This window comes from Orbicella franksi, chromosome 14, assembly GCF_964199315.1.
Source record: "Orbicella franksi chromosome 14, jaOrbFran1.1, whole genome shotgun sequence".
NCBI lineage: Eukaryota > Metazoa > Cnidaria > Anthozoa > Scleractinia > Merulinidae > Orbicella > Orbicella franksi.
The window spans coordinates 22,270,294-22,282,282 of NC_138158.1; the positions used below are offsets into that span (position 1 = coordinate 22,270,294).

Genomic DNA, 11,989 nt, shown 5'->3' on the forward strand with positions numbered 1-11,989 from the left:
GATGGAAGTTGTAAATCAAAAAGACGACAAAAACAAGCCAATTATTTTGAGATAAATCGTTCTTTTCTCAGGAGTTCTGTAGTAGCTGAATAAGAACGAAACGAATAAACTAAACAAACGAACTGCGGAGGTCGCCGTACCCCGGAGTAAGCCACTCGATAATCCTTGATTATTCTGGATATCACAAAAACCGAATCTAATCATTGTTTTATTATACATTGAACGAAAAAAATGGAAGTCATGTTTTTGCTTCTTCACTGACGGCAAGCAACACAAAGCGCGCGAACTTGACATGATTACCCGTGACCTTGAGTGTCCTTGACATGATTATTGTATAATCTGCAGAGATGACGTCACAAGCGCTGATTTCGAAAATTTACTGTGCGCTTTTGGCCAATCAGAAAAGAGATAGTGAGTTCAATGTATAATAACACTAATAATTGAACATGAACGAACCTATTTTAAAATTAACAACTTTGAAACTGTTCTTTAAACCAGTAAAACAACGTAAATGATGAAATTCGCAACAAAATAATGTAAAAAGTATAGTGAAAGGAAAAAACGATGGATAAGTGAACGAAATCAGTAGTGTTCATCTACGAAATTCACAATTTAAAAACCTCGAAGCCATTGAAAAATTTGAAGCGAACAAAAGTGTGAGGGCGCTTTCCACTCTGGTACAGCCACCCGAAAAGTCCCTTCCATTCGCCCTAGAAAAATTCGGGAAATTCATACCGGAATTTTTGGTCGAATGGAAAGCGCCCATATTTTCTTTTGTACGCGACTCGTGTAAACACGTCACTTGACTGAATATGCCCAGCTAAAAGTGGGGAATATCCGAGTGATATTCCCCAATGCAATTTTCAGATCACGCGCGTTGAGAAAAATATTAAAGGAAATATTATTAAAGGAAGGATAATAAGGATAATAAACACAATAGCCTCCATTTGACTGTAAAAAAATGATCGCAAATTTGTCCTTGGACATTATCTGCTCCTCGGAACTGACAGTTTTCCTCTAACTTCACTCTTGTGTTTGCTTCTCAGAACAGATAATGTCCACGGAAAAATTTCTGAACAATTTTTTCGCGCCAAATGGAAGCTATTAATTATATCTGCAGAGACACCAAACGTATACAACAACAACAACAACAACAACAACGAACAAAACAACAAAACGTTTATTTCACCCCAGATCCAGAAATAATTTATTACAATAATTATCATTATCAATTAAAAACAAAATTGATAGGGTTGCTGGCTACCCATAATAACGCAGGAGGGTGCACGTGCTCGTGAACGAATAATAAACGCTAATTAATGTAAATACATGAATGATCATGCAGCTCTTACATACACAACTTAAGCGGCTGTGATGATATTTAAGTCTGAAAAAAATTTAGACCAATGGCCTGTGGGTTTTTTACTGGTGTAAGACAACTGGGAGCTGGTCGCGCTGTGTGTTTGTAATGTACATACCTATAGATGTGATATGTTATATAACCTAATAAGCGCTACCCACCCCCACCCCCCCTTATTCCAAACTCATTAAGCACCCTCTTTATACAAGCTAAGCGTGCCCATGGCGACAGTGTCATTTAAGGCATTGACAGTTAGTAGACTAATTAGATGAATGAACTATGGATGGACTGTGAAGCAATATTGAACATTATGAAAGTTCTTGAGTTAAAGGTTCTGTTTTTCATTAAAGAACTGAGTCACATTGTGATGTTTATGAAAAACGAATAAACGCCCCCTCTTTCAATAAGTAAACTCCCTCAAACTACCAAATGTAAATAGCGGTCCCGGCGCTAAATTGAAGAATTGCAACGAACCTTCCTGCCAGATCTATGAAAGGTAATACTCCTGTAAAGTTGCCTACCCTGTGAGAGATTCCCTTCTCTTGCTGCTCAGAGAAAGAGAGGAGAATCGCTTTCTCTCAAGGCAGTTTAAAGTGCTAACGTTTATCATAACTTTGTCTCTCCAATCTGTATAATGCCGTCACAATTTCCTTTAATTACAAAAAAGGCAGCATTAAAAGGAGAAATATTTTTAGATTTTTTGATCACACCAAAGTTGATATCCCCACCGTGGAGTTTAAATTTTGTTGACAAACTCGATTTCGTGTGGATCCCATGGCGCCGGTACAGCTACAGCATAACATTCCTTTTAGCTTTTCTCGGAAGGTTGTGTTAACCAGAGCGTACACAAATGGGTTGACAGCGGAACTGAACAGTATTAGCGTATGAATAACGGCGTATACATCTTCACTGATACTGAGAGATGTGTTGAGGTTTAAGTTGTGCACAATTACGTCAGGCGTCCAACAGATTGCAAATATGGCTGTGACAGTTATCCCCATCAAAGTGACTCGCTTCCGCACTCTCAGGACGCCCTGCGTATAGAGAGAGAAATACGATTAAGATAGCAGCAAATGAATCAACAAAGTGGTTTTAACGTACGATTTCTTCAAAACAGAATATGTCACTATACATGCGTGCATAAACTTGACGTACTCTCGAATTTACACAGTAGCATTTCTCTATTAGTGATAATATATTCGAGCTACCTGGTGTTACCAATAAAAATAATAGATCAAGGCAGAAAGATTTATGCCATAACACAAGGCAAAATTAATTTCCGGCTGGTGTTGAAATCTTTAGTGATATCGATTTGGAAGTGCGGTCCTGAACTAGTCGCCTGGTAACAAAACTAACGCAATTAAGGTCTTAAGAAGTCGTACATATTTTTTGGCAGAGTGAAAATATTCCTCTTAACGAATAATAGCTAGATCGCAAACCGAACAAGCCTGTTAAGTATTCAGAGTATTTACAAAGGTGAAGACATTTCAAAAACCAGAAAGACTGATATTTTGTATGCACCTGTTTTCAATGGTTACTGCATGGTGGAGAGTATTCACTTAACAGTAACGCTCGAACAAAACGTTTCCAGAATGTTCGGGCACCAGAATATAATCGAAAAAAAAAAAAAACGTAGCTATCCGCAGGTTTTAATCAGAAGCGTTTATTTGAATACTTCAGTAGTTATCGTCAGAGAAGCCAACGAAAATTGTTCACGTGTTGATCTTGTTTCTTAAAGGAGCTTTGTCACAGTTTCTGCATCTTGAAAATTTTAGCCAAAAATTTTCAAGTCTGTCGTTTATACTCTGTGTCAATCTTCTCGATCCTTAACCATCCTTGTTGCTTTACGGTATATTACTATCTCTTTTTTGTCTCTATCCATCTTAGTAAAATGCCATTTTTAGGTTTCTTTCAATTTATAGATACATTTGTAAGTGGCCAAAATAACTCAGATTACGGTGACTGATGAGCTCCTTACCCTCTGTTGGAAGGTGAGTTGATTGTCGGGATCATGTTTGAACCACAAGGTGCACATGATTCTGGAATACAACCCAGCCATTAGTGCCATGGCCGATATTACAATGGCTGACCAGTACAAAAAAAAAACTTTGACTATCCCCTCTTCAATCCACACGCAGGCATTGTCCTTTACGTCTAAGGCTAGAAACAGTGGTATGTAGACTATCAATGCGAAGATCCAAGAACCAGTAATGATCACCTAAAACAGCGAAGCGTAAAACGGTTAAGATAGCAACGCAAATACTATTTTAAACCTGTTCCGTTAAGGCTTCTTTTAGCTATGCTTTTCAAGGAATAGAAATACGCATCACACTGGTGCATGAGTTAGATCAGTAGACCTGGTTTGAAAGTTTTGTTTAGTTGACAGTTGTTCCCCGTACTAGTAGTGATCGAATTCGCTAGTGGTTGATTTTCCCAGAGCCGGCGACATTTCATCAAAAGGAATTGTAAAGTATTATTGATTTTGAAACCACACCGACGTAAGACATTTTACGAATTTCATAGTTTTCATTTCGCTAACCTATAAACAAGAACTAAAGCTGCTTTTAATTTTTGAAGTTGTTCTAAATTTCAAATGTGAGCAAATCGTTTCATGACGGTTTTCAGCGATAACTTCACTCCTAAGAATAACAAATCCGTACTTGTAAATACTGCCAAGCCAAATTTTGCAGTTTTCTTTGTGTTAATGGGGACAGCAAGAGAGAACTAGTAGGTAGAGTTGCTGAAGAGGCAGAGACTGCAGGTCAGGAGAATGACATGAAAACCCTCTACAGCACGCGTGAGTTGTCAGGCGGAAGACAAACACCAACAGACTAGTGCGTGGAGGTGACGGCAGCGTTCTCAGCAAGACATCAGACCAGCGTGACAGAACACTTTAACTTTCTGCTCAAAAGCACACCAGTTGTCAGATTGAGGAAGGAGATGACCTGGCCATCAACCTTGGCTCCAGCTCCAGAGCAGAGGTAGTGAAGGTCGACAAGAGGATCAAGAATTTAAAGGCACTAGGTCTGGACAATACCTCACCCGAAGTCATGGAAGCAGATATTGGGTCAATGCAAATATCATGATCGATTTACCTGCTGCAGGAGGCACAGAAGAAGGAGGAAGTGCGTATGGAATGGAAGACAGATTACATTACAAAGCTTCCCAAGAAAGGAGATCTCGGCGACTACCAGAATCGGAGAGGAATTTAGCTTCTTTCTTTTCTCTTCCATGCAGTCTTCACCAGGTTAGTTCTGGAGAGGATCAGGAAATCTGTGGACCTGATCAAACTACGAGAAGAACAGGCAGGATTCCGGGCAGACAGGTTCAGACATCATTTGGGTTCGAATCCCGTTGAAGCCCTGATTTTTCAGGCTCCTTCTTTCCAGTTGCTTAAATTGGTAAATTTACTGCGATGACCATTCTTCACCTTCCTCACTTTGAACTGAGACTATTCAACAGCAATGACAAAACAATTCTCCAGTATGGGGCAGAAACCTGGAGGCGCACTAAGACCTTTCACCACAAAATGCAGGTCTTCATCAACATCTGTCAGGTTTTGCGCATCGGATGGCCAGAGCGCATCCATAACCGAGACTCCTGCGAAAAATCAGGCAGGAGCCCGCCACCATTATCATCAAGAACAGAAGGTGGAAATGGATCGTAAGTACCCTACACAGACAGCAGACCAGCGTCACCCGCCAAGCCTTGGAACCCTCAGGGAAATAGGAAAAGAGGAAGACCAGCTCTGGCATGGAAAAGAACTCTACAAGCAGAGCTAAGGACCATCAGCATGACCTAGCTGAGAGGAGCCGAAGAAGACAGATGGAGGTTCGTATTCAAGGCCCTAGTTCCAGAGGGAAGGAAAAGGTAAACCTAAGTAATGGGGCAGGTGCATCATAGACTGCCAAAATGTCTTCATCAGTCACGGTACAAAACAAAGAAAGCATTTTGCTTATAGACCCTTTTCATAAATACCTGCCTATTTCGAGTTTGAGTAACCAATCAGCATGCGTAAAAAACACAATCCACTGGTTTGGTACATACTAATAGTAATAATTAAACTTTGTCATTGACGAACCTTCAGTTTACGCTTGGTAAGTTTGCCCACGTTACCAGCAGGGTAGATTACTGCATAATATCGTTCAGCGGCAATTGCAGCCAAAGTAACAATCGAGGAGGTTCCAGCAATCCAGGCGAGGTTTCCACCTGCTATTATTTTACATAAAACTGTTCCAGCTATTCCTTCTGGGTGGGTGGATGTGATCGTGAAGAAATTCTGTGGTGTAAGAAAGGTCGCAAACAAGGCATCCGCTACAGCCAGGTTCACAAGTAGATAGTTGATGGGAGTCCTGTGGAATGTTATAAATAAGATGAGGAGTGAGAAAGTTAATTCCTTAAATAAGCCTTATTCCCAGGGTAATCCCTCTTAAATTGTTCTTAGATCATTTCTAGACCCTAGGAGGGTCTAGAAAAAGGCACTACTATGACGCAAAGTTTGCTCACGTGGACAGCCCAGGTGGCTTTACGTTAATTCGTTTCCTTTAAAAAACATCCACATATTGCATTGGAAGCGATTTCTATGCTCTAGTCGACTTTCTCATCAAGGAAACAATTAACGCTCCCAAATAGGTTTTTTAATTGAAAACAATGAAAACGGCTGAGTTGTCTGAGTTGTAATTCTTAACGCCCGATGAAAAATAAAATACAAGAACTTATAATTGAAACACTTTTCACAAAATTCACTTAATTTTAAGTTCTTTATAATTTTCTCCAATGCTTGCATCAGTCTATGTTAATCAAAAGCTAACCATTTTCTTTTTCACTGTGATACAAAGTTGTGTTTTAAAGCCTCAGTAGCGCTTTAAATTGGCTGTGATATTGTAGTTATTTTAGTTTCAACATAATAATAATAATAATAATAATAATAATAATAATAATAATAATAACTTTATTTAAGTGTCGAATGTATTTAGCACTATTGTGCTAATTGGGGACACTGTAAATAAGTAACCAAATATTGCAAATAGAAAATAAACTAGTAAGAATCCCATACCTCATGTCTCGGTGTTTCTTTATGATCGCACAAACGAGGCAATTTCCAACGATGTCAACGATGACAAGTACGGAGTGTACCGTCGCTATGGCAATGCCAGATGATTCGATCATGGCTGAATGTTGTTGATGATATCACGCAGTCGCTAGTTCGGCTGGGTTTAATGAAGAGATAAGGAAAAATAAATTCCTAATATAGTATAGAGTGTACCGTTGCTATGGCAATGCCAGATGATTGAAGCATGACTGAGTGTTGTCGATGTTACAGTCGCGAGGCCTGCTAGGTTTGATGAAGAGATAAGGAATAATGAATTCCTGACAGCTTAGCTAATCACTGGTTTAATGCGAGAAGTCGTAAAAGTGGGGAGAAAACATCATACATGCATCAGATTATACGCCACCTTATGGTTTGATAATTTTCCAACCACGTAACTTAGCAAAGAGGCACATCAGTTTTACGAAGTACACTACATTATCTCTGTGTCAGTTACAGGCGCACGTGTTTCAAAAAATATGCAGGCGTTTTCAAAGGGAGCGCGAATTATCGATATCAGCTCAGCTAGCGATTGAGTAGATTTGCCGCCATGTGGCATTATCTCACTTCAAGAGATTATCAAGGTAAGAAAGTGAATCCCCCATATAGGCCTTATATCCAAGACATTGTACCCAGTTCTTCCGGAGATATTACTCGCGCGTTTCGTGTATGTTTTCGTGGAGGATCTGTTTATGTCATTTCGCTTCGTTTCAAAGCAAAGGAAAACCTGAAACGCCGTGGGGATGTCTTCTTTGATATTTTGATTATTAGGAAGTGAGCTTCGGCTCTCAGTATGTTTTAATACATTTCGAAACTTTAATAGGAATTTAAATAAGAGACGGATGTTCCCTGCACAAGCAATAACAACTGAATGAAAAGCGGAGAAATGTTTAGACAAACGAGTGCAAAACAAACAAACGCCCAAACACAAGGTAGACAACCGAATAAACAGAGAGTCGATTCGAAAGTGCAAGGCAGACGCTCGCTGCCCAAGCAGCAAAAAGCAGTTTAAGCAGCAACGGTTTGAAGCGTATACTCTATCATATTTTTAAAGGACTCTCGACTGAGCAAGACGATGAAAACAGCCAAGACTGTGTGTGCCACTCACCGTCTCACCTCAAATATAAACATTGTCAACCTTGTCGAATTTTGTGGCCGTCTATACTCGTTGTTTTACTGGAAATATTTTACAGAACAGCTCACAAGGACACTGGGAAGTTAAAATCGTTTCTATAGCAGTAGAAGGAACGTAAGTAACGGAGAATCGTTGTTTCCTGTTTTAAACCGTTGACTTTCAAAGAATAACCTTGTGATTTGCATAAAATTGAACTCGCTTACATGCCGTAACATTTTATTTTACTGACGGAGAACATTTTAATTCCCAGAGCTATAACTTTTCGGGTGAAAAAAAACAATAACTAAGGTTTCCTAAAATGTAGATATTTCGACCCAATGATATATACGAGAGGCCATTTATACTAGTCAAAGTTGGCCTTTATTTGTTCCTTGCCAAGAGACACAAATGGCGTCTGTAAAAATACCCTTCGTTAAAAAGCTACAAACAAAACTTCAAGAAACTTATTACACGAATTCAAAGTGTAAGAATGAAATAATATTTGTGCCAAGTTTTGTTCTCATGGGATTGTTTTTACGCCCCCGCTGTTTTCGTAAAGAAGCGTGAAATTCGGAACAGTTTAAGCCGCGAAAACCGCCATTATATGCAAATTTCGAACTTTCTTAAATTTTGGCCATAAAATAAATCGTTGGAATTTTAAACTATTTTTCCTTGAATAAGTTCACCCAAAGGTATGTTTTGGCGAAATAAAAGAAAAATCGATTTTTCGTGACTGTCTTCCGATTCTCGACACTCTCAGAAAATCACTCTTAATATATGAACTCTTCCTAAAGTCATACATAATAGTAAACATAACAATTATTGCTAGAAATTTATGCTTTATTCAAAGGTGTTCTAACATGACATAATGCTGATCAGATATAAGACAGTTTTAAAGCAATAGACAGAAGATATGACGCAGACAGTTTCATAATGTGAATTTAAAAGAAGAATTGCTATTTAAAACCTGATTGACAACTGACTTTGATCATTGTTTTCTCGTACTGGGATATTTTTATATGAACTGTTTATCTTTAAAAGTATGTTTTAGTAGGTTGCTCACCATTCGACGCCATTCTACACACCGCGCGAATCAGGAGAATAGTTATGACAGAATGGCGTGAATATGAATTGCAGTGTAAAGCTGCTGTGTAGCATTGTTGTAGCATTGTTGTTCATTGTTGTTCACGATGTAGCTTTTTACAAAATCATTTTCTTTTCACCAACTGAGTTTGAACTCATGTAGATTAAAAAGTTTGAATCTACAGGAACCACTAATTCTATTTTAGACATAAAATATCACCATAAAACAAAAAACAAAAAAACAAAAAAACAATAGCTGTGTAGCTCCTGTGTAGATATTGGTTCACGATCATACGATGACGCTTCTGAAGATGCTTTTTATCAAGTTGAAGAGTTGATCAGTCCGGAATATCCCGATAAATTGGGACATCTGTGATGTCACGAAACTCACGTTTCAACCAATGAGAATGCGTGTTTTGGTTGGAGTATTGTGTTTCACAACAAACCAAGAGATTCAAGATGGCGGACAAAGAGAGTGGCGAATACTTTCCAATGCCATGAATGCGGGCCTTCAGGAGGTATATATTTATCTCGAATTGAGTTAAATACCGTCCAAATTATAAAATAAAAGGAAAGTTTGTGTTCGCGTTCCATGTCACAGACAATTTTGCCCAGTTAACGATTATCCTCGGACCGAAGGAAGCACCAGAGAACGCAATGCGGGCCACGTTTGACGAGCTGCTGTTATCATTCTTTGGAAAGAGACCGTACAGTCGGTAAGCATCTTTACTCTGCATTTTTCTAAGCACAGAAATGATCTATATGAGAATTGAGGCTTTCCTCTTATCTAGGGATTTTCGGGCCGAAATCGACAGCACGCGCGTGTTCTTATATGCCAGCAAAGACAAATTGTAGATGTCCAAAATGTTATACGTTTTGGTTAAATCGAGGAAATGAAATCAACATTAAAACAGAATTTTCAATAACGCATACGAGTGAGAAATTCTTATTCTTTTATACAAAATAAACTAAGCTAGAAAAAATATATCCAAAATTTTAGTGTTGTCAGATGCAGGGATAGTCAAAAATTCTGTTAACACTATTCTTTGTAAATCTGAAATTTCTCCATTTTGGTATTTATTTCAAATATTTCTTGTATCTATTTGTTACTGTGCTAAAAGATATCAAGTGTGATTTCCACATTTAAATTATGAAAACTTACAAACAATTGCTGACTTTCACAAGTTATTTACCCAAAAATATCAAAATATAATTCCCAAATTTGTCTAATTTCGTCCGCGTACTTAGCGACGTCTTATTTCCTCTCTTTTCCCTTTGTTTTTCCCCAAAAATTCGGCAAAGTGCCTCGAGCAGTCGAGTATGCTCTTCCATGCACTCAAGAGAGAGAAATTGAAAACAACTGTCATGAAAATGAAGGAACGATGCATTACTCAAGCCTTATAACAACAGCGGTTCAGGTACACTTGTAACGCCTCAAATTCAAAGAGAGTTTACAAAATATCGACGTTGTTTGCAACCGTGTAATTTGGCATGATGAAACTTTAACAACACTAGAACCAGTAAAAAATATACACAGCTCAATGAAAAATACGTGAATGCTAGAAAATAACGCGTACACTTTACTAACCTTAATATTTGGACACAAAATCGCGTCTACATCGTCGCTTGACACACACACACACACACACACACAAAAAAAAACTCAATGATTAGAGGACAGTCAACGCTCTCTCACTACCAAAATGGCCGCTTATTCTCGTTCTGAACGTTTGGTCGCAAAACGTCCTGGATAATACTGGCCAGACTCTATGCGAGACTGGAAACAACATATTTTCTTGGTCCGCATAAAAGGTCCGCCATTTTCCCTGCTAACAACAGCTTCATGACGTCATGACTGTCCTAATTTATCGGGATATTCCGGACTGTTGATAGCCCCGGTTGATGGCTCCTTTGGTATAACATGATTCTTGATAAATTCACTCAAAATGTTCGCTCGTAAATTGATCCCTCGTAAGGCTTGCAGACCGACCCGTTCCGAAAACGCTTAATGTCCTTTAGTGTTGGTCTACCTCGAACGGTGTGTTCGTTTGTATGTGATTTCATCGCCCTAGAAATCATGGAATCCGTGCTAACTTTTCACGACAACAACTTCTGTAAATTCCATGTGCTGTACGCATGCACAGGTGACGCATGCGCTTTAGAGACCAGACGGCGATTTGTGACTGAACGAGGAAAAAAAAACGTAGCCGAAATTTAAACCCAGGCCTCACTGCCTGGGTAAAAAAAACTGGGGTACTAAAAAAATATATCTCCTCAGTAGCAAAAGTTCATCTTTTCGGTCTGCCGGTTAAACCCTCCGCAATATTTTGTGAACATTTGAGCGCTATCTAGCGCTGCCAGGTTAATGACAGAGATAAATATGTAATGCCTGCTGCTCGTGTTGCCGCAACATTTCTCATGCAAATCTTCACTTCTGGTTACAGAAAAATCTACTACCGTAATTCCTGCTACGAACTTCTGCTAATTGTGTTTCTACAACTCGATAGGAACGCGAAGAAAATGGTTTCCATTTATTTTAGGAAACACTGGAGGAAAAAAAAAGATATCTACTCATTTATTTGGATGATTAAAATTCAAACTCTGTTTGCCCGCTTCATCACAATGTCGACAGCTTGGGTTTTTCCATGTTTCTATCGAGTTGTCAAAGTACAGCTTTCAGCGACCTTGTTCTCACACGGTGTTTCGTCATTGGTACTTCTTATTCGATTATAATTTGCTTGAAAATTATTATTTAAGTCCTGTTTTAACAATTCTTTTACTTCATTATTTTCACACCGTTAAGAATAATAGCTTAATACAATATGCAGATAATATCGACCAACTTTTAGTACATTTTTGTTGATATTTGAAAACCTATTAATAAAATATATATCTGGCATTTTGGAAACAAAAATGCAAATGGCAATCATACCTGAAACGCTTTACTGACGGAGAATCGGAGAAGTTGAACGGTAATGTTGTAGCCAATCCAAAAAGCTGGTATCACTGATGACATCGCATCGCACCCTGGATTCTGAAAGACAGCGGTTCACTAATCATCGTAAAAAAAAATTATACAACTTGGACCACGTGATTACCACCAGGTGCTCGTTATGTCAAGCCCCGTCCACACTACGCCGGAGAAAATTGAAAACGCAGCTTTATTTCTACGGTTAGGCCTACCGTCCACACTAATCCGTCACGAAAACGGAGCTTTATTTCTACGATTAGGCCTACCGTCCACACTAATCCGTCACGAAAACTGAGATTTTCGAAAATGCTCTTTAAACCGGAAGAATTTACGCTTTAGTTTGGAGTGAAATTATTTTGAAAACAGAGCTTT

The 11,989-nt window shown here is 38.7% G+C and overlaps 2 protein-coding genes across 2 annotated transcripts in view; both read right to left on the reverse strand.

The window, feature by feature from the left end:
* Positions 1–11,989, reverse strand: part of LOC145467088 (transient receptor potential cation channel subfamily V member 5-like) — a 92,468-nt gene that overhangs the window by 64,934 nt on the left and 15,545 nt on the right. The window lies entirely within an intron of this gene.
* Positions 1,548–6,529, reverse strand: LOC145467305 (allatostatin-A receptor-like). Its single transcript, XM_081450846.1, has 5 exons — positions 6,417–6,529; positions 5,442–5,712; positions 3,339–3,578; positions 2,116–2,394; positions 1,548–1,637 (listed from the first exon to the last, which is right to left on the reverse strand). Exons 1-5 carry the CDS (start codon positions 6,527–6,529, stop codon positions 1,548–1,550), a joined length of 993 nt encoding a protein of 330 aa, XP_081306972.1.